Source organism: Drosophila suzukii, chromosome 3 (assembly GCF_043229965.1).
Source record: "Drosophila suzukii chromosome 3, CBGP_Dsuzu_IsoJpt1.0, whole genome shotgun sequence".
Classification (NCBI taxonomy): domain Eukaryota; kingdom Metazoa; phylum Arthropoda; class Insecta; order Diptera; family Drosophilidae; genus Drosophila; species Drosophila suzukii.
This window is the reverse complement of record NC_092082.1, coordinates 6,321,929-6,349,415: the sequence shown is the minus strand read 5'-3', so window position 1 is coordinate 6,349,415 and position 27,487 is coordinate 6,321,929. Positions and strand designations below refer to the sequence as shown.

At 40.4% G+C, this 27,487-nt stretch overlaps 3 protein-coding genes across 5 annotated transcripts in view; 1 reads left to right on the top strand and 2 right to left on the bottom strand.

The window, feature by feature from the left end:
* Positions 1-23,848, top strand: part of DCX-EMAP (Doublecortin-domain-containing echinoderm-microtubule-associated protein) — a 44,717-nt gene extending 20,869 nt beyond the window's left edge. Inside the window, exons 1-11 of one of the 3 annotated variants that reach the window (XM_070995637.1) lie at positions 989-1,006; positions 11,224-11,418; positions 18,744-18,860; positions 19,344-19,732; positions 19,790-19,939; positions 20,268-20,439; positions 20,501-20,596; positions 20,661-21,059; positions 21,562-21,979; positions 22,063-22,459; positions 22,937-23,848. In XM_070995637.1, coding sequence (XP_070851738.1) covers positions 11,251-11,418; positions 18,744-18,860; positions 19,344-19,732; positions 19,790-19,939; positions 20,268-20,439; positions 20,501-20,596; positions 20,661-21,059; positions 21,562-21,979; positions 22,063-22,459; positions 22,937-23,090 — 2,460 coding nt within the window. In that variant the 5' untranslated portion in view covers positions 989-1,006; positions 11,224-11,250 and the 3' untranslated portion in view covers positions 23,091-23,848. Of the gene's footprint in view, positions 1-988; positions 1,007-5,429; positions 5,819-11,223; positions 11,419-18,743; positions 18,861-19,343; positions 19,733-19,789; positions 19,940-20,267; positions 20,440-20,500; positions 20,597-20,660; positions 21,060-21,561; positions 21,980-22,062; positions 22,460-22,936 lie in introns of those variants that run through there. The other 2 variants (XM_036815885.3, XM_036815884.3) reach the window with 2 other exon arrangements.
* Positions 23,849-24,731: 883 nt separating this feature from the next.
* LOC108018325 (uncharacterized) lies at positions 24,732-25,193 on the bottom strand. The gene has a single exon (XM_017085866.4). It carries the CDS (start codon positions 25,146-25,148, stop codon positions 24,930-24,932), a length of 219 nt encoding a protein of 72 aa, XP_016941355.4. The 5' UTR covers positions 25,149-25,193; the 3' UTR covers positions 24,732-24,929.
* A 1,460-nt stretch (positions 25,194-26,653) lies between these two features.
* Positions 26,654-27,279, bottom strand: LOC108012785 (uncharacterized). The gene has a single exon (XM_017078219.4). It carries the CDS (start codon positions 27,223-27,225, stop codon positions 26,986-26,988), a length of 240 nt encoding a protein of 79 aa, XP_016933708.4. The 5' UTR covers positions 27,226-27,279; the 3' UTR covers positions 26,654-26,985.
* Positions 27,280-27,487: the final 208 nt, after the last annotated feature.

The following is a 27,487-nucleotide window of genomic DNA, read 5'->3' as shown; positions in this document are numbered from 1 at the left end:
AAATCATAAAAAATTATGTATTATATGCGTGTGCCGGGGAGAAATAAAAAAGAGCCAGAATGCCGTACAAAAGGGGTTACCGAACAATGGCAGGAAGAAAATTCCTTCCTTCTGGGGAAACGGAGGCTCAAAGGAGGCTCGTTTCATGCATGGGAATAATTAAGCTATAAACCTCGACCTCTTTTTCTTCTTCGTCAGGCCGCTTCACTTGTGAGCTTGAAATATTTACACCTAAAACAAATAATAAATGCCCAACAAATTATTTATGCACGAAGACTCGTCGCTGAAAATGGCGACGATAAGTCAGCGCAGGCTGGCCAACTTCCGCTGGAGGAGGCGACCTCATGACCTAACCTTGTCCATAATGTTTACTAATAATAATCCGCCCCTGGCAGCCAAGGAATCCGCACAAGGAAACACAATAAAAATAATATGGACTTGTAGGAGTCGATGGCAGCTAAAAAATGCCAGCCAAGCAGTAAAATGCCAGGCCAAACTATTTAAATCAAAAACTTCTCAACGTCCAGCATCGGGAGAAGAGCAATGGAATTTCCACACAGCAGAGAGGAAAAGCTGGAAAAGCCAAGGAAAATATATATATATATATATATATAATACATATGTATATGTTGAATAAAAAAAAAATTATGCAAAAGGCAGGGGAAACAAAGGCAGGGGAAAATGCGCGATGGCAGGGCGGCGCTGAAAGGAAATTGCGAGTATTATTACGACTTTTATTAATTTTACCGCCGACCAGACCCGCCACCACCGCCGTGGCACACTTTGTACCATTTTGCGTTTTGGCCAAGTTCAGTTTCGGCCGTGTCCAGTTGAAGTTTCTCACTAAACAACTTTGCACGCATCGGAGCGGCCAACTTTCGCGGACAATATTTTTTGTCGTGCGGTCTTGAGGAGGATTTTCCTTTCGCTGATTTATGTATGAGCGGCGAAAACTTTAAATTGTGTGCAGTGTGGCAGTAATCATTCTTGCGACGTCCGAAAATCGGTAAACTTTTATTAACAAGTTGAGCTCCGAGCTAAAGGCGTAGGTGTGGGCGGAGTGGAGTGGAGTGCAGCAGACGTGACACCAACAATAGATATTGAAAATATGACCCCCAGCCGTGTGGCTTCAGCAGCAGCAACAAAAAACAATTCCCAGCAAACAGAGAAAAACACACACTTATGGAAAATTCGGGCTGGGAAAAGTGCAAGCGATGTCAACGCATGGCCAAAATGTGAATTATTCTGGCCGTTTTTGTGGCTTTTATGAAAATAACTCGAATTCCCATAAACTCAACGGCAATGAAAATGGGAGACACGAAAGTGCATAGACTTTTCACCTCGTTTGTGGTACAGTGAAACAAATGAGCAAAGTGCTTTTTAAGTTCTTAAATGAGTAAACTTATTAGTGGTATTCAAAAATTTAGAAGAAATACTTTAGCAAATAACTAACCTAAACAAATAATGTAGAATTCTAAGGAATGTCTTTAAGCTTCTCTTGAAGACTTAATTCAATAATATGATCAATGTTCACTATCTATTTTATATCATTTTTGTTGAAAAACTCAAAAAGTTTTCCAATCTTTCCCCACTGTTTAGAGGTTTGAAACTGCCCCACAATTGCTCACCTCAGCAGCACCGTCCGCAAATATGGCAGTCGTTAAACTTGAACAAACTTTTCCCACCGTGGCCACAAGTCAAATAGAGTGAGCAATCGAGTTTCCACTTAAAAGTTGTGTGCGCAGTCAATCACATTTGTGCCACTGTCCAAACAATCACTGACCGACCCTCGCACAATGGCTGTAAATTGCAGTTTCATATGCCATGGATCCCACTATTCGGCCATCCGCACTTGTATCTACGTATCTATGTATCTATGTATCTATCAATTTCGGCGAGTTTTCATTTTCATTTTCGGTTCATTGTCCACGTTGAACACGCTTTTGTTATTGTTTTATGCCAGAGAATGGCCATCAAATGTATCTGTATCGCAGTCTTTGTGTGTGCCTGTGTGTGTTTATCCGTTCGGGGCACAACAGTAACAGAATGTCCTGGCTGGGTGGTTTGGGTTGTATTTATTTTCATAGCCATGTTTGTGACACAATTGATTGGAAAAACATAAACATTCGATCGCTGCGAGGGTGTGTGCGTACGAGTGTGTCTGTGTTTGCTTCTAATACGTGTCCAAGTTGAGTTGATTGTCATGTCAAATTTGCGGTGCGAGGGGTCTAGATTAGAAAATTCTATTTATAAACATCAAGTGCGAGGGCAGCTGGAGCACCTCATTCAGGTGAGCCTGACCCCACCTGGCAATTGATGACTGCCGGCTGGCAAGTGGAGCAAAATCAATTTAATTCAATTAAAGTCAAAGCAAGCCAACAGAACTAAGACGATTTATTCCGACACGCTCCGGGAAACGAGAGCCAACAAGCACAAATGGCCAAAAAGGTCGAGCTAACAAAATTAATCTTGACGCTAACCTTCAAGATAAATGTGAGGTAAACTGAGCTGGCATTAAATGCTGGGTTTATGCTACGAATTTTGGGAAATCTTGCAAATATAACTCTATTCATTAGATAAACTTTAAAAAAACAGACGCAAGAAATATTTATTATAAATATATCTTAATATCAGAGCTTTAAAATCAGATCGTTTCTGGAAATTATTTTAAAAATAATAAATTGATCCTTACTTTTATTATTTATTCCGAATTATAAAGAAGGCAATAAAATCTCTGAAAAAATTTTGGAACTATCTAGCTTTATGCGAGATTTTTCCTAAAATAACACAGCATCACATTTTTCATTTTAATTTCCGCAATAATCACTTCGCATAAACACATCGTAGAAAGCAACAGCTCTTTGACACTCATACGCCCCATGTGCCAACCCCATAAGTAGGCAGCACATAATTGCGGTGTCGCATATTCAGCATTTTCCCGGCCGAGCCGAGCTGAATTTTCCGCCCAAACTTGTTTGAACAACCGCATTAAATGCCGGACCAAGTGACAATGGCAGACAAACACCCAGAAGGCAAACAAAAGAGCATAAAATATTTAATAAGCAGCCCCAAATCAGAGTCCCCAGACCCTTTTTTCGAGGGCCACTCATTTGTGCAGCTGTCGTGGCCACAAACAAATATGACAACGAACCTGACCGCAGGCCGAAATCGCAATATGCAATATTTTAGCCAGGCCTTTTTTTCTCCCGGTGCATGCTAATTATTACCATAATTTTTCGCTAGCTGAAAAACGGAGCAAAAGCCAGCCTAACAATGAACAATAACTGAAGGCCTGAAAGAAAGCCACGTATTTCATGCATTTTCATTCACAAACCAAACAGAGAGGAAAAGCTGGGGGAAAATCGAAAAAGGCAGAGTGGTCGTTGATGTATTACCCCTAGGCCAGCGTATCAAAGGCAAATACTGGTGCAAAAAGGCACACTATATAAGAAAGGAAGAGAGAAAAGTGGTAAGACTCAGAGAGCTGGCGCGTGACTCGTGCCAGTGAAATTCAAATACAACCGACATGGTAATAAATATCCATATAAGCCACTTCAAAGTGAAAAGCAATAAGCTAAACTACCACATCAAGTTGCCCAAGAACGGACCCCCAACCATCCTCACCTGCCGCAAAACTATACATCAACACAAAGCCAAAAGCGGGCCAACACCAATAGAGCCACCAATACCAATGCCAGTGCCAATACCAATGCAAACAGCAACTCAAACACCAATGCAAATGGCGAATGTGAGTGTGGTGGTGAGTGTAAGCCGAAGGCGGAGAGCGAAAGTGGCCGTCTCAGAGGGAAAAGGCAAAAACAACACAGTACAACACAGCACAACACGGCAAAACACAAAACAAAGCAGGGAAAAGCGGGGAAAACCCAGGCGCGCTCCATTTCTTCCTCTTCCAGCAGAACGCTTTCCTTTGAGACTCTTTCGCAAGTGAAAGTTATACGGCTCTTTTGGCACGCACACAAACACTCCTCGAGGAATACGTGTATATGTTCATATGGGCATGCATACTTCATTCCGTGATTTATCCGTCAGAGCTGACCGATTCGCTGGGCTATAGTTCTTGAATCTCATGGATAAAGATTGTCTTACTCTGAGGAATTCTTGATAAACATATTTTGAGATTGAGTTTCCTTTTAAAAACGATCTAAACAATCTTTTTCCCTTTTCTCGTCTGCTTGTTAAACTTAAAGTAGATTTTTAATATACAATGTTTAAAACTTACTTTTAGTTTATCTTGCGTGGATGAAACTCAATCATTCAGATCAATCATTGAGTAAAAATTGTATAAAAGTTCCCTAGAAGATAATCCACATACCAATGGTAACATAATGGTTTCTTCCAAAACAACATTCAAAGGTCCAGACGACAAATTTAAATTGCTGCCAGCCTATTTTTTAATATCTTATAAATATTTCAGCATTGAAATATCTCATCTATTCTCTTCTTTAAAAAATATTTTAAACATTTAAACAACCCTAAAACCCCAAACCATTATACAAATCAAATGACACCAATGTTTATTGCATTTTCTTTGAATTCTAAAAATCTTTAACTATATTTCTGTCTAAGATAGTGGCTTGCAAAGCTTAATAAATTAGTTATGACATAAGTGCTGTTAAAATTCCCACCTTAAGTACCTACTCGTACTTCAACAGAACCACACCCAAAACAAGTTCTTCGAGTGCTATAATTCGCCACATCTCTGCTCGACATGGTCAGGATATATGCCGTTCCCATCGATGCATATCCAATATGGGCCTGGCCATAACTCTTGTATTGGCGCACAGCCTAAGCGTTGGCCAATAGCTCATGAGGCAAATGTTTCTCTTAAGGCAAACAAATCAGCGGCACACGGACAGGCACAGGACTCGTAGGCAAATACCCGTCAAAATGCATATGTGTGTAAGCGTTTCGAGGGAATTTTGGCGCGCAATTTCAGCGACGCCTTGTTGATTCAGAACAGCAGCGCCCCCATGCGGCGAGTGGCGGAAGCAGCGGCACACATACACTGAAATAAAAAAAGGGGGGGCTGTGAGTGAGGGAAACGGCTAATGGCCGCGAAGTTTTCGAGATTGACGGCCCTGATTTTGGCCAAACAATAAATAAATACAAGTATACAAGAAATATGAGCACATGAGTGTGTGTGAGTGAAGTGTGAGTGTGACGAGTACATTGAGTACACTTCATGCCTGAATGCGCCAAAAGTGGGAGCTCAGGTGCCGAGTTGCCAATTTGAATATTCTTTATGTACACGCTATATAGAAGTTTTATGGCCTGGCTGTGTGCGTGGTCACTTGGCCAACAGAGGACAGCGTAACGTATACGTATATCGCCTATATCGCGTATACGTACCGTTGCCGCCGCCTTTCATTCCATTTGATTCCGTCTTTCATTCAGTTGCTCAGCGAACGCCAACGAAACCAAAACGAAATGTGAACCCAGTGCCGCCAATAATTATAGCCATACAAAAACACATCCTGAACGCCGCTCCGCATAAATCAACCTTAGCGAATTAACTAATTTAAAGTGCAATTAAATGTAAATGATTTCAATTAACTCATTTCGCGAGCAGAAAATTACATTTATTTTGCACTCTCCTACGTTTCTCCCGCGGAACTTAATGCTGTGCGGCGGATAAAACTGCAACTGAATTAAAAGTGCCTCGAACACTCTACACCCACACACACACACACACTCGTACACGGGAAACGGAAAAGAAACTTTCGCTTAAATGTACATCGACGAGGATAGCGAGGAAAGTTCGCCCTTTGTGATGCTCACATCCCCCACGAAGTCTTGGGTCAGTTCAGTCGGCACAATGTAAACAAAGAGACCGGACTGTGGAGTCCCGAGTCCGGAGACCAGAGTCCGGCACATCACATCACACATCTCCGGGCTCCCAGTGCCCAGTTTCCATTTCCCCAAGCCCCCTTTCCCTCTGCACACACATCTCTTAATTTCACATTTCATTTTTTGCCTTCCCAGAGAAATTGAGAAGCAGCACAGTGTGCGGGCGGGAAAAAAGTTGGCAAAAAGTTTAAATGACTTTTGTTGTTTTTCTAAGTGTTTTTTAATGGTCTACGTGTGCTGGCCGCCGAATCCTGGCCTGTCCTGTACTGTCCCGTCCTACTGCCCTCCGTTGATGTATGCTCAATTTTAAATATTTCCCTTCGACTTCGACATCCTGGTGGACAGCAGGCAGTGGGATGCGAACTCAGGAATATTCAGCCACTGAGATTTACTTTGCAAAATAAGTTCAAATGTAGTCATAATTAACCTTAAAACGAAACTACTTTTGCTATGAACTTTTAATTCAATTAAATCTTATTATAACATTGCGGGGTAATATTGATTTAAATTATTATGCTCAGTTAAGAATGCTATAAAAACTTTTTAATATTTGTTATTTGATTTAATTCGACAAAATACCTTTATTGTTTAAATCCTCATGGAATTTTTACGTACTTTCTGTTTATAAAACAATAATATTCATTTATTATTTAAACTTACTCCGTAAAGCTTATACATATTTATTAAAATATTTATGTTCGTTAAAACATTATTTGTGGTAATTTCTTTCAATATATATATAAAAATTCTCTGTTCAATACAAAAAATAAAATAGAACTACTATTAAAAGACATTCAATATATGTTAAAAAAATATTATTTCTCATTTATTTACGTCTTTTGCTATTAAAAATTTTTTTTTTATTGTCAAGTTATTTGTCTTTGTGTAGGAATGTATGTGTGCACGACATGTGGCATGTGCCATGTCAGCGCAAATTTATGCTATGCCCAAAAAGTTCACACAACGTTGAGTAGATGATATTTACATTAGCCACTAACTTGCTCTTAACTGCTGATTAAGTGAAATGCGTGTTTGCAAGAGTGTTCAGCTCAAAATTGGCAAGGGAATCTAAAATAAATGGAAATGAAAACAATTCTCAGAGAGGAAGCTACTATGTTGTATATGATAGAATAAAAGAAACTTATAAATTCACAAGTTCTTACTATTAAGTTCTTATTTATGTATTCCCTTGTCATAAATTCCCAAAATATCCCTTTAAAGCCGCATTCATCATGTTCACTGGCATTTTCCAAATAATTTTTCATTACTGCCAAATCCCAATCTAATCCAAACAAACCCAGCAAAGGTGTGAAACAGTAAACATTACGTATACGCCAGGCATAACACATAAAATTGACCGTAAATTTTAAAACCCATTTAGCATTAGCCCAGCGCGAGAATCTCTGGGGTTCCAGGCCAGGCATAAATGTCAATATGTATTTATATGTTTACCAGTTTATTGAGCAAACTATTTTATTTGTTTACGCCAAAACAAAAACCAATCTTACCTCCTTTCCCCCAAGCCGAAAACCGATAATAATCATAAAGATTACCAAGGGAGAAGGAGGATTGAGACTTGGAATGTGGCTTAAATATGCGTAAAATGCGGCATCTTGAGCTGCCACTTAGGACATGCCACGCCCCCGAAAATCTCCGCCCCCTTTTTTAGGTCCTGGCTTTGGCTTCACCGAATTTTCTGCGAGGCTGCACGTCAAACGTAGAAAGGGCTTTGAAGTTGCGCTTAGATTTTGCTGGCCCCTTTGTATTGAATTGGAGGTCTCTGCCAACTTGCTTAAAGTTTAATTGAGCGCGTAATTTAAGCTTTTGCCGAGCAGCCCCGCTCGGCACTTTGGTGCTTATATTAGTTGCTAAGTGGCAGGACCAACCCCCCAAAATCCACTCCCCTATCCCCAAAAGGAATTCCCTTTTTCCCACTGGTGAGAACCAAATTTAAAGCCCTACAGTTCAAACAAAATGTAAAATATATCTCTTATGCTGAAATAAATAAAACATTATTTGGTCAATCCCGGGTTTTCGGTTTAATGAATTTTTTGATGTGTACACAGGCCAACAAAGTGCTGAATGCACAAATCTGTGACGTTACAAAAAAGCATTTTTAATTAAAAGCAAGACTAAGTAAATGTCATGTTTACCATGTCGAGTTTGCAAACACCCTAGAATATTATCATATTTTTTTAATGGCCTTAAATAGAGCATAAGTTAAAGCTTCTACTAATAGATATCCCAGCTTATTTAATGGATTTTAATCTATTTAACTTGCAACTGCTAGGCAAACTTAAAACGCCCGTATTTGTTACACTTACTTTTCAAATTTGCAATAACATTGACGCTTTGAAGTTCCTAACAAAAGCTCGTTCAATTGGATAAGCTTTAAATAATTAAAAGTTAGTGGCAAAATCCTGGAAGCGATAATCGCATTACCATGAATAATTATAAAATTTGATTAAATCTACGGCATTAGCAGGGAAGCCATAGCCGAAAATTGTGGGATAAATGTGTGTGTGTAGGTACTTTGGAATTTATTTACTCGCATTTCATTTAAATCACCGCAGGAGACTTTTTGCCTGCAATAAAAATGTATTCATTCGCGATTTTAATAGGCGGCAAAAACGGTTCGTATTTATTATTATGTTTTGGCGGAATTTTAATTGATTTCCGCCAAGGGAGGCGGAAGTGTCCATCCGCCGGCAGCAACAACAATCATTGACACGTGCACTGAGTTTTCCGGCTTTGGTTTTCCATTTGCACGATAGCCAAATCTCGACAAAACACACACACAGATACGCACCAACACACTGCGAGCGGGGCATATTTGAATTTCTGCATTTTTGTTGAATTTCAATTAAAAGCCTTGATTTTGATGGTAACCTTGTGCACATGCTGGGCCCGAAAACCAGACCAGACCAGAATTCTATATGTTCCAAGTGTGCTGGCCCCGAAAAACATTATTGGGGTCAGTTTGGGGGTTTGAGGTCGGTTCCTCCCACAAAGCAAATGTGAAATTGCCGGCTGAGGAATTGTGTTAAAAACGAATTTACATTAATTTCAGTCTCCACTTTTTGTTTCGTCCTTTGGCCCCTGTTTTCGGTCTACAATAATTGTATATCCCAGCCACCTTTGCCGAGCTGCAAAGGAATGGAAAGGAAGCAATGGAATTGCGGAGAAAAGGAAAATTAAATTGAAAATCCATCGAAGCCGAATGTGGAATTAAAATTGAATTTTCACCTACGGATCAAACGAAACGAATTGAGACGAGACGATGCTATACGATACGATACCATGCAGAAAGACGAAAAACAATTAAAATTAAACAATTTATTTATTTTGAATTATGGCCCCGACTTCTGTTTGTGCCAGAAAGCTGAAAAAATATACGGCAGACCGAAAAATAGGAAAACTGCATTTGTCAAATTGAATGCAACGAGTGAGAAACTCAATTTAAAGGCTTCCTGCACACAGCAAAGTGCAAAAATGCCACAAATATTTGTCAAAGCACTGCAAGACTTTGAAGGAAAGTGGCATTTTCCCCCGGGGGCAACTCTTGATGATTAGGCAAATGGAAAGCTTAGGGAAACTACATATAAATAGTCGAGCTCCACCTCGAGCATTAAACTCGTTGAGTTCCGAGTGCCAGGAGCCTGGGCGAGAGATTAGGCTGATAATTTATTCAGGCTGTGGGCCAACTAATCTCGCACTGTCAGTGGCTCTAATCATTCAATGGGATGAAAGCAAATGCCAATACACACGCAGTCTGCGGCGGACTTCTTTCCAATTTACGGATTGGCTCAAAGAGCCAGCGGAACAGGGATGGAATCGTGACTATAATCTCGTCTACGGAAGAGGAATAGATCATGAAATGGGATAGTTAGGACCAGAAATATCTGGGGAAAATAAAATATTTTGGTAGTAAATGGTTTACGTAGATATTTACATTTAAATTCTTACTTACCGACTTAAGATTACTCTTTTTCCTAGTAAGCAAGTACAGTTTAACTCACTCTCAGTAAAAGGAGTAAATCTACTTATTATAAGCCACTTAATCCGAATATTTAAAATTTTATACACACTCTTCATACATATTTTTGATAATTTGCAGCATGTAACCTTGCCTAAGTTCATTAAGTTTTTAATCATAGTTAAGACCCTGCAAAGCCGTTCACATTTGTGTATAATCCCCAAGCTTACACGTCTAATACCAGCTCATCGCATCCATCTCAATCTTCAAAAATTCTCACGCTGCCATCCAAAAGTCAAGCATTTTTGATGCCCCCAGGGATGGTTGCAAGGATGAGGGGGTCTTAGTTCAAGAGGGCAAAAAGAAAACCAAATTCCCACCACACAGACAAGTTTTGGTTGGGGTTTCTGAATCTGGCAGTGCGTGAATCCGAGTGGGTGGGTTGAGATTTGCTTGATTTAGCCAGTCGAGTGTGACGTGTGTGGGTGCGTGTCCATGTCCATGTCCACGTCCTCAACCACGTCCAAATCCACATCCACATCCGCAACCATTTCCATGGTCAAGCCAGGTCGGTGCGTGCTGCAAAACAATTTAATTAATTCCAGATTTGCGCGGAATTTTTCACGAAAGCCGCGATGCCAGCAATCTGTAAATGGCATATACATACGCACAAAATATATTGGCGGAGGAAAGGGATGTGCAGGGTAGTGATGGGAAGTACAGTCGTAGTTTTACTATTGGTATTAATATTGGGAAGCCCAAAAAATAGATCTTACAAACTATAAAGGAGTAAGGAACTATCATACTGCGAAAAACAGCGTCAAGCCTTTGAAAAATATTATAGGTTCTTAAGTTCGATATATGATATTTCGTAAAAATAAACTGTCCATTAAAAAAACTAAGAAGCCAATTTATTTTATTAATGTTCTGTTTAAAATATAATATCTAAACTCATCTTAAAATAATTTTAAATTCTAGCAACTTAAATAAATCAATTACCATGACATTAAATAAATTATTAAAATTAATTAAATTTCTAAGGTACCATGTACCTTATATACCATATCTAATTATTCTAATTATAATAATGAGGCAAGCACAACTTTTAGTATTATTAGTATAATGTGGAAAAGTCTCCAACCCCCAGTTTGATTTTATAACTTTTTTATTACCATACCTAGTTTCCTAGGTATAAAACCTTCCACCATAACTAAGAATTAGAGTCTGAAACTTTGTACGTACTTCACATCTATGAGTTACGCGCCCATCTCTGGTGATGGGATACTAGTCAATGCCGAAAATTCAACCATTCGCACGTACTTTTACTATTTATTTGTTCTCACTTCCACTTTCCCATTCTCCGTGTATTTTCCGGACAGCCCGCCAGCTACGGCAAGAAGAACGGGATGTGGTATGCATCGCCTGGAAACCAGGGATGGGGCTCCAAGCCCGCCAGTCGGAAGCCCTCAATAATGGAAGCGGATTTGGGCACATTATCGACCACATCAGGCTCGATAAAGCGCAGCGCCGGCCGTGTGATACGCATCATCAATAATTTGGATCATTCGGTGCAGGTGAGTCCTGAAAGTCGTGGGGCATTTTCCGCCCATTTCCATTTCTCCATGCCGTATTTATTGTTTCGGCCAGCCCACGTCATCAACAATGCACAAAAATATTTTTGGCCAAAAGAGGGAGGCAGAGGATTTCGGGGGAAAATTGCACCTCGTGCCTTGCATTTTCCCAACGATTGCGGCATTTTCGCTATTTTCGCAATTTCGTTTGTATTTGTGCCTGGGCAGCGATGCGTTGTGCAAATGTTTTAATTGCCGCGATTAAAGCGCGCATCGGCCTGCAATATTTATGTAAATTTATGTTTGACTATTGCATTAGAGTGCCGGAACGGCCGGAGAGGCCGGGAGGCCTATAAAGTTTATTAAAATTTATGCAAAGTGCTCGATGAAATGCGCCAAAGCTGGGCAAATATTTTGAGCAAATATAAAAAATGAGCTTAAATATTTAAGGCAGGAATGCGGAGAGCTCAGTGCACATGAAGTGGGTAAATATATGAATATATCTATGGGGATGCAGCACCTGTCCTCGCGAATGGTGAAATGCATTTTGCGGGACGTTTACTTTTCCGCTTCGCCAGTGCAGTGGGTGGTGCACAAAAAAATGCAGGCCAACTCGGAGTTGAGAGCCAAACCGACTCGCTTTTATTTGTATAAATATTTGCCATCAATATTTTATGGTCAGCGGAGTGTATTTATTTTTTTCCAGCAATCCATGACCCCACTGACTTAACTGTCATTAAAGGATTCTGCACATAAATAATTTGACATTTTATTTTAACCAATCCACAGTTGGGGAAACCACTTTGATGTGTTTTCAACGCTTCAATTCTTCGATTGCCCCTCGGGGACATCATTAGTTGTGGTTGTCGGTTTTCAAATGCAATTCCTCTCTTTTTTTTCCCATTCGGCTTTTGACTGCAATATGATAATTTTCATTTTATTTATGCATTTCATATTAAAAAGGTCCCGAGTGCAATGATTAAATTTTTATGGATCCTCTAAAAAAATCAGGCGCCCACTTTGGCATTCAGTTTCAGTACGCCCGAAGTCTGCAATTAACCTTTGCCTACTTTTGGGGGCTCCACTCCGCGGCAATCATATGGAAAATCAATTGTCTGTAATTTGTATTTTATTGTATGCAGCCAGAGAGTCGGGCCAACAGCCAAGAGCCAACAGCAACAAAATTGAAGCCACGGTCAATTTGGTAATTTCCGCTGACATACAAAAACAGGGAAAGCCAAAAAAGAGTAGGTAAAAGGAGAACTGGAAAGAAAGTATCGAATCGGGATTCGAGACTCTAATCACACTTTTCCTAAGAACAAAAAAACCCTAAAATGCTGAACAAATGTTTATAAAAATAATGATATATGTGGGATATACTTTGACCTCAAAAAAAAAAACAATATGTATTTATAAGGAGTATAGTTTATATACCAATGTATATGCCCTTGAATTCAAATGAGTAATAATTATTATTCATACATTATAACTTATCTAACATACTTAAAATAAATTTAAACACTATTTTTTACTACCCTTTGAAAGGGAATTACTAGGGAAAGCCTGGCAAAAACTTTGCAGTCAGGTGTACGGCCCCATAACTCTTTCGCTCTCGCTCCGCCACACCCGTACTCGTAATTTATGTTATTATTACGAAAATGCCTTTAAAATATGAATTGGCTTCGGCCCTATAAAGGTGGCCGCAACATCTTCCCCCACCATCTCCCCCAACCGTTGTCGTAGTAACGTCCTATGGTAATTTTGCTAAGTGCAAGTAACATTTCTGAAGCTCCTTGTTTTCGTGCAGTTTTATGAATCAAAAGTACATTTTACGTTGTGGGCGTTTCGGCAGCTTTCAGCACGTGGGCTGCAACCTTGGCGAAGGCCGCACCTGATCGGGCCAATTAAATGGGGTCCGGGGTCTAAGCCGTGACAGGTACTTTGGGTACTTTGGGCCTGGCCCGGCTGAACGTCTGCCAGAGATGTTGGCCAGACCCAAATCGAATCTCATTAATGGCCAAGACAAAGGGCGAAGTGCTAGAGGGGTGGGACGGAAAACAAAGGCGGTCGACGCTTTTCCAATTTTCCGATTTTCCCCACCACTTACCAGACACCCCTAATGGAGTTTGCAATGCAAATTCGACCAAAGTACAAGCGACAACAAAAGCGAAAGAGGAAATTGTAGTAGTCATAGTGTTTGTAGCCGCGTTTGAACCCAACTCAGCACGCTCTCATTGACCAAGGCCAAGGACATGTCGACCGACAGCCGAGTCCTGGCGAAAATATATACAAATATATGTGTAAGCCGGGGCATTGTGCACTCCGCGGCAAAACACCAAAAGCACGGAGTGCTGACGCCGATTGCATTACACGTACATTACCATCCAAGTCCCTAAAACCCAAAAAGCACAGTAGAGTGGGAAGTATTGGGAATGTGAGTATGCCAGGGCACTATACCATTTTTCATCATCAGCAAATGCAAATAGTTTTTGGCATTTATCATAAAATTTACCATTTCCCTAAAAGGGGTCTTTATTATACTAACATTTTGTTATTAACAATTCCATATTTCATTTACAGAACTTTTTTATAATACAATAAATTTATCGAAGCGATTCGGTTTTATTAATTTGATATATGTTTTAATACAACATTAGTTTAACTACTCAATAATTTAATATTAGTTTTCCAATATTTTATTTCATCTTAATACCCTATTTGAGAGTTCTTAGCTTATCATTTTCAAATATATCTTCTGAACCGTTTTAGCACTAAATGAACATTATTTATTGAAACTGAGATAATTTTAACAGAAAATAATATATTATTATTTGGCTTTCAACTGATTTTTGGTGACGTGGAATTTATTTGTTGTACTTTGTGTTGGCAGCACTCGTTTAAAAGTAGCTTATATAGTAAGATGTCTCCAAATTGAATATATATTTTATTCCACTTTGTTCACACTGTTCCCTCTTGCCACCGCCACCCTTTTTGTCTGAGACCCTGTCTGTATTTTGTGTCCCTGTCTGCCACGACTCCCATGTTTGTGTTTATTTGTGTTGTTTGTGTCTGGGGCTGCACATCTACATCAGCATCGACATCTATATCTGTAGCTACATCAAGTGTTCGCCGGGGTAATGCAATTGAAAGCCGCAATAAATGGCTATGCATAATGGCAGGCTACTCAATATTGGCGGTCCCTCGACTGCACAATGTACACACTTATATATCACCCGATCGTAGAGCATAGTGCTCGGGTATTTGGCAAACTAAAGTGCAACGTGTCGCATTGCACTTTGTTGTTTGACTTTTTCAACTTGCAGCTTACGTGTTTGACGTACTAGGAGAAACTTTGAGTTTTCGGGTATTATGTGTTTATAAACACATTGAAATGGACTGCCCTGTGCAGAGAGAAAAATTAGGTAAACAATTCAAAAAAATAAGAGATTATAAATAAGTTAAATGTTGAATAAAAGTAGTAACAGACATATTTAAAACAACATAAACTATTTCTTAACTAAATATTAAAGAGTATCAGTTTAAGGCCCGTTCAGAACAAGATAAAACCTTCAGAAAGATGTGTTCAATAATTCTTCTGAAAACCCTTTCATTTACTTTTTGAATAACTAGCAGGACTATAAATAGTAATAAAATTTCTATCTTTTTTTGTTCAGTGTATGACTTTTTGAGCATGCACAGGGTTTCAATTTTTTCATAACGTATACGCCACAGGGGCATTGAACAGTGGCAAGCAGGTGGGAAAGGGGAACAAAGACAGCAGGCTCACCTGACATTCTCCCTTTCGTGTGTGCTTTTATTGAAAGCAAACAGAAAAAGGCAGGGAATATGCAAGTGAGCTCGAAGGCCAAAAAACCGCTCAAAGAATGGTTTCAATTTCCACATCCCAGAAATACGCTCTACGAACTGAGTATTTAGATTCGAATGGCCAGGCCTGTAAGGGAATTTTCAATAAATGGAAAAGCTACTTTCCAATTGGCCAAGAAGCTAGGAGATGATAGACTCTAGCTTCAAATCAGCAGAAGATGATATACATATATTTTTTCTTTTATACAAAACTAAAGATGGTATAGGGAAATTTAACACACTTTTGCATTCAAAGATATTTTCTTTTACTTTATATAATGCCCTGGTTTTATTTCCGCGTGCCGCACAACAATCGCTTTCGGTTCTTAACTCTTTGGTCTTGTGTTTTTCATTTAAATTACTTGTGTTCCCTTTATGCAACTCTACGAAAGTTGACAACAATAAGGACGTCAGCAGCGCTGCAGTTTAATGTCTTTTGTTTTATGCATGTTTGTATTTTATTGGAATTCCTTTGTGTGTATGGAGATGGGAAAAAGGCAAGGAAGGAGGAGAAATGGCCGCAAACGAAAATATTTGGAAAATTTGCATGGTTTTGACGTCACCAAGATTAAATCAACCGTGCAACGGCCGAGCGATTGAATTCCTGAAAAACCAGCACAATTTCCCAGACGAGGAGAAATGCTGACAATTTAAATCACATACACCACACACATACGAACAGGACGAAGGGAAAACGGAGGTCCTGGCCATTTCCTTCCGGCAGCCGTTTGGCAGCTTCTCCTCAACCGTTTTCCACCTGCTACCGCATACGAAAAGTGCACGTAATTGGCTTAACAAACGCCATTTGTTTGGGGTCACGTGATTGCAGCTGGCGACGTAGCCGATAATGTAATTATTTGCTCACATAATTATATTTGTTTATAGTCCATGTTGGAGCCCATATGCCTCATCAGGGCGTCTTCATCTCCAGAATGGCTCCCAAGTGCCCATATGTGTGTGTGGGGAGGGGGGGGTTTGCGATGGAGACACATTCATGCATAATTTATGGCATACACACATCGACAGTTTGCAGCCTTTCGGGCCCGAAATGCATTGCACTAAATTATTAAAAGCATCTTTTCAGCTTCTGTCCTGTCAATTAATTTTCCAGTAAATTAAGTGACAGTCGATTGGGCTGCCAAAAGAAAAGTTTAGCAAAACTTTACCCATGTGCAGCAGCAATTTAATGCCAAATGGGTCAATAATTTGCCTAATGGACATTGGCTTTATAGGCTTTCGAAATTCAAGGATGTTTTAAGTTGACCAAAAATTATGTACACATTAAGAGCTAGTATTAAATTCACAAAATAATATTAGACTATCTACATTATAATAGTATTCAATGAAACTTGAAACAGAATCACAATTTTAAGGTAAGCCTATAATAACCTTGAATATTCCCCCATTTATTTGATGAAAGGCCCAACTCTTCCATCACCATTTGAATGCCAAAACATTTTTGCCGGACAATTGTGTCGCAGGTGCTACGCCTTGATAAACCATAAATAAATTGTGATAAATAGAGGCGAAATCCAAGGGGTCCGGTGAGTCCAGCTCGATTTGGCTGGAATACACCTGAACCAGTCCACCTAACGACCCATAAAAGACATGCGTTTCGGCAGACGAAATGGTCGTCACTGTAAATCAAATTGCTAACCGTAAAAAAGGGCTAGAAGGTAAAAATAAAAATAATAACATTTTCGATGAAGTTGAAAGCGTAACGGGTTTGAAAAATTAATGTTTGCTCTTGGCCAAAATAGATTAGAATGGTTGAAAGCACCACAAAAAATATATATAAGAGATCCAAAAATTACCAAAAAAGAAATGATATAAGTTGCAAAATATTATAAAGTTTTAAGCATGCAAACATGAACTGTCACCAAAACTTTTACTGCAACTGATAGTTCTCGGCCTACTTCGATGATAATTATAATTGATTCACAAATTCACCGAAAAAGTTATAATACCCGGACAGGCCTAGCAAAAAGTCAAATTTCCAACTTTTTCACCAAAAACTTCGAAATGAGCTGGATAAATGCGTGATTTTCGGGGAACAGGAGGGCGAAAAGTTAGAACCCGGGGTTTTATACTTCGTTTTTCTGTTTGCCGACAATCAGTCCGACCTGAGTGGGAGAAATTAAGTGGCAGCGATGTGCGGGGAAAGCCACTCAACAAGGACATAAAACCATTAAACGGACGCCTTTTTCGAAGCCAAACTAAATACATAAATTAAACCAAGCTCGGCCAGACAACGGCGAAAGTTTATCGTTGTCTCTGGTGTGGAACAGGTTCTCATTATTTTTTTTACCAAATAAAAACTTCCTTGGCAGCTGGTTTAATTCTACGCGAGTCCCTCCAAATAGGAAAACGATGATCGAGATGCTCTGCCAGCAGAAGTGGAGAGACAAATTCTTCTTTAACACGCGTGAATAACTGTTATCAAGGCCCTGAAGGTCATTAAAACTCAAGTGTTCCACTTGAAAAATAAGCAGCGAAAGCAGAAAAGCCAAAGTCAAGCGCCAGTCAACAAATGCAACAAAGCGTGGCCTTCATTGTGGGGGCTGTGGGCGCTTTATGTGGGGTGCACCCAATTATGAGCGCAAAAGCTCGAGTGCAACAACAATAGCCGTAACTACAATGATGCTACACAGAGAAAAAATCTTTGAAATTGGTCAACAAATAACAATTTTATATTACATACAAAAAAATATAATTTGTTGAGGTCCTTAGTGTGAAGATGATTATATTGCGTACGTACATATTCGAGGATCCCTAACCTCTCTAGATAAATATAAGAACCATTATTAACCAATCCCAAAACATTTTTTAAAATTATTTTTAAAAGTTATCCTATGTTTAAATAGTGTCAGATGTTCATGAAATTTTTTCGATCCCCTATATCTTTGAATAAATTAAGGAACAACTATTTTTCTTCAGAAGATATTTTTTATATCTTCAAAAATATATCTTTAAAAAGTCATGACATGTCACAAGTGAAATTTCCTAAGAACCAAAATTTCTTGAAGTTTCATATCACTTCTCTAACTTAAACTTTTTCCTGCGAGTGTTCTTGGCAACAAATAAAATGTATTAAGCATTAAAAGAAAACGCAAACTGGGTCACAGACTCGATTTGTGGGACGCGCGTGAAGGAAAAGTGGATGTGGATGTGGCCGAGGATGCGACGAGGACGCGAGTCGACGACAACATATAATTATAAGCATTACTAAAACCGGGTGGAAATTGGGAAAGGAGGGTTCTATGAGGGGCCATAAGCCCCTAAACGGAAGTTGCGTGCCATGACTAAATTTTTGACCGCAGGTCAAGTAAAATGTGTTGAAAGACCCTCTAGTACATATGTAGCTACTTGCCAGACTAATTACCCGTCCAGATTTAACACGTGATTTTACACATATACAAATCTATATACTCATGCTATACCATCCACCTCTTTTCCCCTTTCAGTGCCGCGTTTTGTTGAACCTACGCACCTCGCAGCCGTTCGAGGAAGTGCTCGAGGATTTGGGTCAAGTGCTGAAAATTAACGGAGCAAAGAAAATGTACACAGGCACTGGCCAGGAGGTATGTGTACTTCCGGGGGGTGGGCTGCCAACCGCTCGACCTTGACACGGCCTAATAACTTAATGCTGACCCGAACTTAGCCGACTTGCAAAATGATTTGACAAATTACTCTCTCCGTACGCACAGTAAACCAAAAAACCCAAATTGGTCATCCATCGTGTGTTTTCTTACACTAAAGCAGGGCCTGAGAATAATGAATATACGATTTAGAACTTTGCTACTTCGTTTTTTTCTTACAACAATTTAAAAAATATCATTTCAGCTTTAGAACATCTTTTAAAAATATACCATATAACCTTATAAACAGATGATAGACGATAGATGAAACCTACAAAATGTTGGATATACATAGACATAATATCCATCTAAGATGTATTAATTGTAGATTCCTATATATAATTTTGATTTTATTACTATAACTGGAGGGGTTCTTCCATTTAAGGTTATTTCATAAGATAATAATGTTCATTGTTGACTGTTTAGGTCCGCAGTTTCTCCCAGCTGCGGAATGAGTTCGCCGACGTGGACACTTTTTACCTGGCCACGGGAACAGCCTTGATCGCTGGTAGCCCCATCCGGCGCTCCCGATCCCGCCCTTCGGTGGTGGCCGCTGCACCCATTTTACCCACGGACGAGCTGCCCAAGGTTCCGCTGCGCGGAGCCCGTCCCAGAAGCAAGAGCCGACCTCGGATCCTCTACGCTCCGGAGAGCGAGATCCTCCGGCCGAACGGCGAGTACACGATGCTGGACATCATGAAGGAGGAGCCCACCAAGGTCACAATCCGCGGCCTGCGGCGCACCTTCTATCCGCCCGTCCACCATGCGCCGGCGGACAACTCCCCGCCGGACAAAAAGCTGCAGCTCCAATGGGTGTAAGTATATCTATGAAATGGAGGATTGGAAATCTCTAATGAGATACGTTTTTTTAGCCATGGCTACCGCGGCATCGATGCTAGGCGCAATCTTTGGGTCCTGCCATCCGGAGAGCTTCTTTACTACGTGGCCGCTGTGGCCGTGCTATTCGATCGTGATGAGGATGCCCAGAGGCACTACACGGGACACACAGAGGATATCATGTGGTAATGTATAATTTAAACACATAGTACCATTCAAGTCCATGAAAATAATTTTAAAGTCGAATTCTAGAGATAGTTTAAATTTTAGTTAATGCCTTATTTGTTTATAAGAAGAGCTCTGGTTATACATTAAATCCCGTCTTCAACATCAGTTTTTTCGCGTTCCCTTACTAGCAAAATCGTTTTTTTAACACTAACATACTACACTACTAGACATTTTTATATGAATTATCTTTAAAGTTCCTAAGACAGCTCTGTTTTAAAGATATGAAAATAATAGTTTATCCTCAAAATATGCACTTTCCATTTAATAAACATCCGCTTCTTCCAGCATGGATGTGCATCCCTCCAGAGAGCTGGTGGCCTCCGGACAGAAAGCAGGACGGGATCGCAAGTCGCAGGCGCACGTTCGCATCTGGAGCACCGAGTCCCTGCAGACGCTCTACGTCTTTGGCATGGGCGAGCTCGATAGCGGCGTAACCGCCGTGGCCTTCTCCCAGCTGGTATGTAACACCCCCAAGAAGTACATGCAATTAGGGACTAACCCCAGAGATTCCCTTGCAGAACGGAGGCAGCTACATACTGGCGGTAGACAGCGGACGCGAGAGCATCCTGTCCGTGTGGCAGTGGCAGTGGGGTCACCTGCTGGGCAAAGTGGCCGTAAGTCCGCCTAAGCCGGCCCACTTAAGACGCCCATTCACTCCGGTTCTCAACTTAATTACAGACGCTGCAGGAGGGACTGTCGGGGGCGGCCTTCCACCCGCTGGACGATAATCTAATCATCACCCATGGACGCGGCCACCTGGCCTTCTGGCACCGGCGAAAGGATGGCTTCTTCGAGCGCACGGACATCGTGAAGCAGCCGTCGCGTTCCCATGTCACCAGTGTCCAGTTCGAGCCGGATGGCGATGTCATCACAGCGGACTCGGACGGCTTCATCACCATCTACTCAGTGGACTCGGATGGAGCCTACTTCGTTCGCACGGAGTTCGAGGCCCACAACAAGGGCATCGGCTGCCTGATCATGCTGGGCGAGGGCACTCTGCTCTCCGGCGGCGAGAAGGATCGCAAGATCGCCGCCTGGGACTCCCTGCAGAACTACAAGAAGATCGCCGATACCAAGGTGAGATTTTGAGAGGGTATGGAAACCATTGGGATAGTCTAATTGTTACAAATGTTTTAATTATCAGACTGACTTATACTTATGGCATAGTTCTTTAAGTTAAATGAATACTATATTCCAAGTGCGTTATAGTATCACCAGATACATATTATATATTTTTTGATAAATATAATTAAACATTAGGCTTACATTTAAATATTTTTAGAACGAAACTAAAATTATTCTGAAATTATTTTGTATCATACTTTATAGATCTATTTGTAATGCCAAGTTTGGAAAATAATATTAACAATTTCTACAACTTAGTTTGCTTTAAAAGTGGAGTTCCACATAATCTAAATAATTTTAAATATCAAAACTTTAGATCAGGGAAAAAAACAATATGATCTTATAATTGGAATTTTATAATATAAAAATTAAAATAACATGTTCGATAGGGACAAAATAAGACAGTGCTTCCTCAAAAAGGCCTTATATTTAATTGACCTTTTTGGATCCGCAGCTCCCCGAGGCCGCTGGCGGCGTGCGAACCATCTATCCGCAGCGCCCCGGGCGGAACGACGGGAACATCTACGTGGGCACCACGCGGAACAACATCCTGGAGGGCTCGCTGCAGCGCCGCTTCACCCAGGTGGTGTTCGGCCACGGGCGGCAGCTGTGGGGCCTGGCCGCCCATCCGGATGACGAGCTGTACGCCACCGCCGGGCACGACAAGCACGTGGCCCTCTGGCGCAAGAACAAGCTCATCTGGACCATTCAGACGGGCTACGAGTGCGTTGCCCTGGCCTTCCACCCCTTCGGCACCCTGGCCGCCGGCAGCACCGAAGGTCACCTGCTGGTCATCAACTGCGAGAATGGGGCCGTCATGCTGACCCTGAGGGTCTGCGGGTCGCCCCTCAACTGCGTGGCCTACAACCAGGGTAAGATCAGGGGCCCACTTAACTACACATTCCTCTAAAAATTCCACATAACTTTTATTTATATAAACTCCAATCCTTTTCAGTTGGCGACATGATCGCCATGGGCTCGCAGAACGGCAGCATTTACCTCTTCCGCGTTTCGCGCGACGGTTTCTCCTACAAGAAGGTGAACAAGATCCGGGGATCGCAGCCGCTGACCCATCTGGACTGGAGCATGGACGGCAACTTTGTGCAGACGGTGACCATCGACTTCGACCTGCTGTTCTGGGACGCCAAGTCCCTGTCCCCGGAGCGCAGTCCCATTGCCATGAAGGACGTCAAGTGGCTGACCAACAACTGCACCGTGGGCTTCCTGGTGGCGGGCCAGTGGAGCAACCGCTACTACAGCACCACCAACACCATAGTCGCCACCTGCAGTCGCTCCGCCGCCCACGACATGCTCGCCTCTGGCGATGCCGAGGGCTATCTGCGATTATTCAGGTAAATGAAGATACAATATCTTTAAAATAAATGGATTTACTCTAGCCTTGTTATGCACAAAATTGTAGAAAATCAAGAATGAATGCTTTAATTTTGAGAAGGCTGTACAAATTTCAACCAATAGAACTGTTCATAACTATTTTTTGGGGTTTACATGTTAAATATTATAAACCACTAATGCGTAATAAATTGATTAAAATTACTGAGAATGATCACCAAATTACTTTAAAAACTATAAATTATTTTTAAATAAAATTTTAAAATATTTTATGCCTATAAAGCAACTTTGAATTTACTAAATTCGTAGTTCTTTCACCGAATATGTATTAGGATCTTTTTAAAATTAGAAGTCCTTTTAAGGTATTATAAAAGGGGAAAATAGCCCTGACCATTAAATAAGACTTTTTAATTGCTTTATTATAAAGAAACCCATGGCATATTTCCACTTACATGATATCTTTCCAATCCCTCTTTTAGGTACCCCTGTATCTCGCCCCGCGCCGAGTTCCACGAGTCGAAGGTGTACTCCGGGATGCTGGCCTGTGTCCGCTTCCTGTGCGGCGACCACACGCTCATCACCGTGGGCGGCACAGACGCGTCCCTGATGGTGTGGGACATTGTCGAGGAATAGCTGAAATGGCCACCGTGGCACCGCACCGCCGCCCAGTACGAGGCCAGCTACTCGGACTACTGGCACCGGCGCGCCTCGAGGGTCTCCTCGACCATCCTCGATAGCGACTCGGTGGACTACCAGTAGTCCGGTCCCAGGGAACTCGGAGATGGGAGGCGAACTGCTTGCTAGACTCAGACGAACTACCAATTGGCCAGCGTTCCGTTTTTGGTTTTTAGACGAACAAAATATTGATATTAGATAATTGCACGTATTACGAAAGAGAAATTCAAACATTTTCGAGACGTTTTTGTGAAAAGAGAAAAAGCGCACCAGCAATTAGCTACACCTGCAGTCCAGCAATCCAAAAGTCGGCTTCCACACAGAAATTGAATCTTCCGTTCCGGTCTTGCCATCTGCATTTGTCCCCTACGCTAATCCACGTTTGTTTGAGCCCCTCCTCGAACCAGCTATCCATGCCACTGGTGGATCTAAAAACTATAACCCTAACCGACGAAACGACGAGCATATAAATACTTCATCTTCCAGAAAGTTGTCAGAACTCTTCCGAACAAATGCAGCAAACCAGACAGCAAGTGACAAACAGACATACATATCACCCGAATCACCGAATCACGGATAACGAACAACCCAAGTGCACTTCCAACATATATACTTATATATACATATATCGAATGTGTATTGTTATAGCAACTTTTATTATAAGCGTTGAAATAAATAAACAGTTTGAAACGGATCAAAAAGTGCGGGCAACTGTCCATTTATCGATTATTTCTAAAAGGTTTTGGGTCAGATATCGTAGTTCTGGGAACAAACGCGATAAATTTAAAATAACGGCGCCACTGAGCTGAGATGAGAAACCAACCTTTTGAAAATATGGGGTGGAATGCAGGTCACTTCCTTAGAATGTGATTTACTTTCAGTTTATAAGTCGCACTTCTATACATTGGAAACGTTCTTCATATAAATTATCAAATTTAACAAAAGACTGGCCCTTTCTGTAAGTCCAATTTCCTTGTCTTTGTGATAAACCGAAAGTAAGTTTGAATCTAAAAAAAGGTTTGGAATATTTCAGTTTAAAATATTACTTAAACGGGACTGAGTATTCATATTAAACTAATATAAATATTTGAATTATTAACAAAATGAATACGATTTTCTGTTCATCATTTTAAACAATGATTTTGTGTATGAACCGAAAATATTGTTTACATTCCTGATTAAGTCAAATAAGCACATATATAGACAGTTAAAAAGAGATACAAAAGGTGATACTAAAAATTTAAAAAAAATTCTTTGTTTTTAAAGGGTTATTGTTTTTGAATTATTTGTTCAATTGTTATGTTATGACAACGATTGAGAGATAAGGTAAGATAATGGTATTAGTTCCTAAATATTTTAAGCACCATAGAAATACTTTACAAAATATATGGCGGTATCAAAAAACTCTTTGATCGGAACTCGCAGTCACCTTTCTTTCTAAAAATAATGTAGAAACAACAACAAAGAAATTTGTTTTTCCTCGAGGGATTTTTATTCTTAGACTAATTTTTGACCCTAAACAAACAAACATGGAAGACAATGATTCGCTTAAATCTAATGGAAGACAATGATTACAGCTACGAACTTATTCTCGGTTAAAGCATTATTGAAGATATTTTAGCAGCTAGTTTTATATGTACAGTTGGCGGAAGCGACGAAGTTGGCGCTTCCAAGGCACACAAGCCAGTCTCGTGTTCTCGTCATCACAGTTGGAGTTTAAAGCCGAAGTGCAGATTTATAGACCTTTCATGGGGTCACATCACAGTTACTCGATGGAGGAGAATGCCCCAGAAGAACTCAGCAGAGAAGTTGTTCGTTGAGCCAATTCTGGTGCTCCTCCTCGGTGGCGCAGGAGTAAAGGACGTTGGAGATCGGGATCTCCTTTGAAGGTTTAGAGTTCTTGAAGATCTTCTTGAAGGTTTTCAGCAGCTTCTTCATGTTGGTGGAGGCGCCGGTGAGAGAAGGCTTCTCCGACACTCCGTTCGAGTTGGAAATAAGAGCTGTTTCGGCGAACATTTTGCTGGATGATTGCTGGTGATCTGCTCGGATGGAGAACTGTAATTCGAATGATGCTGTAGGTCTAGCTGCCCGGTCTTTTATACCGCATTCTGCAACCCCCCTGTGGGTTTCTCCCTACCTGCTAAATTCTAGGGGATGAAATCTATTCTGCAGGTAGACCTTGCAATTCCTTAAATGACGTACACACATGGGGTGGGTAAAGCAAACACAATAAATCAAGAAAGAAAGTTAAAGTCTAGGACTTCCACTACTCGCTGTTCTTTTACACAATATTTTTTTGTCTGCATACAGGGCTAATTCAAGAGTCTTATTAAAAACAAGTACATCAAGTTTGACTTTCGGAACATTTTCGGTATGTATGTTAATACAACAAATTAAAATATATTTCTCATTTAATAAAGAAGAAAGGAAACAAAGACAAGGTCGAGGGCAAACTTCGATTACATAGCCATTTTAAAAGACTTTAACATACCCTTTACTCAAATTGCACTTATAATTGCACGATCCCAATTACTTTGAGGAAAATTTATTTGTTGACCAATTTTCGCATTTTTTGTAAGGGGGTGCATCGTCTTTTTTTGGAAAAATGCGAAAAGTTAAAAATTTCCATGTTTTAATGCCAATGGATTGGAAATTAAGCAACTAACAACTTTAGCAGCCAAAAAATGAATTTTAAGGGCGAAAAAATAGGGTTCCGATTTTAGTCAAAAATACGATTTTCCCTTCCAGTTTTTCAAGTGTAGTTTGGTCAAATCAAGGCGTACAGCTAAAAGACCGACAGTTTTGAACAGCTTGCTTCCTATGCTAACGATCCCAATCACTTTATTATAATTAATCTAAATTGTTTGCTTCTTTCCTACCTTTAAAAACCCTTCGGTCAAATTGTACAATATAACACTTAATGGGTCGACCCTTGAAATTGTTAATGTGACCAGTAAAGTAGTTACTCTCATAACAAGAAAATGTACACTTGTACTATTTTATAGTAGTAATAGTTGAAATAGCGAATTTTATCTGTATGCTCTATAAATATTTGCCTGGGAATCGGTGTAGCTAACCTTTAGTTTTGATTATAGAAGAACTTCATGAGACTCGCCGACTTGTAAAATAAATTTACCTGATTCATTGAAGTTTTTGGCTTCTTTCCTGTATTAGAAAACACTTTGATCAAATAAGCCAAAGCCTAAAAATTGTTAATGTGACCATTTCATGTGAATTTCAAAACAGTTACATTTTATGCGTGAAAATCTTTTAAATGTAACTGTAAAAATATGTTCAGTAAAGTTGGAAATCTAAGTCACCCCTTCAAAGCAATGAATCCAAAATGTAAACTTAAAAATCAAAAAAAAAATGTAAAGTGGTAAGCAAAATATGCTGTTTAAAAATGTATCATTTTTATTAATTTTTTTCTCGTTAAAATTTTAAACAGACATTAAGTCTATTAATCCGAAAAATCAACTATTTAAACCAATAAAAGGTACAAAAAATGACACAGTGAAAAATTGTTTTTTTTCCTCGAGGGATTTTTATTCTTAGACTAATTTTTTGACCCTAAACAAACAAACATGGAAGACAATGATTCGCTTAACTCTAATGGAAGACAATGATTACAGCTAGGAACTTATTCTAGGTTAAAGCATTATTGAAGACATTTTAGCAGCTAGTTTGATATGTACAGTTGGCGGAAGCGACGAAGTTGGGCGCTTCCAAGGCACACAGCCAGTCTCGTGTTCTCGTCATCACAGTTGGAGTTTAAAGCCGAAGTGCAGATTTATTGACCTTTCAGTGGGGTCACATCACAGTTACTCGATGGAGGAGAATGCTCCAGAAGAACTCAGCACAGAAGGCTGATTGTCTTGGCCTCCAGTTGTTCGTTGAGCCAATTCTGGTGCTCCTCCTCGGTGGCGCAGGAGTAAAGGACGTTGGAGATCGGGATCTCCTTTGAGAGTTTAGAGTTCTTGAAGATCTTCTTGATGGTCTTCAACAGCTTCTTCATGTTGGTGGAGGCGCCGGTGAGAGATGGCTTCTCCGACACTTCGTTCGAGTTGGGAATAAGAGCTGTTTCGGCGAACATTTTGCTGGATGGTTGTTGATCTGATCGGATGAAGAACTGTAGTTCGAATGATGATGTGGGTCTAGCTGCTCGGTCTTTTATACCCACTCGGAGAGTCCTTCCCTTCCCTACCTGTTCTCAAAAATCCGAAGGAATAGGGGGATGAAATGCGTCATCAATTCGGCCGGCAGGTAGTTACACTTTATCTGCTCGGGTGCGTCGCAACGGATTTTCTCACATGAAATGCTTTTTGATTGTAGCAATTTATCTAGGAGCACTCTAA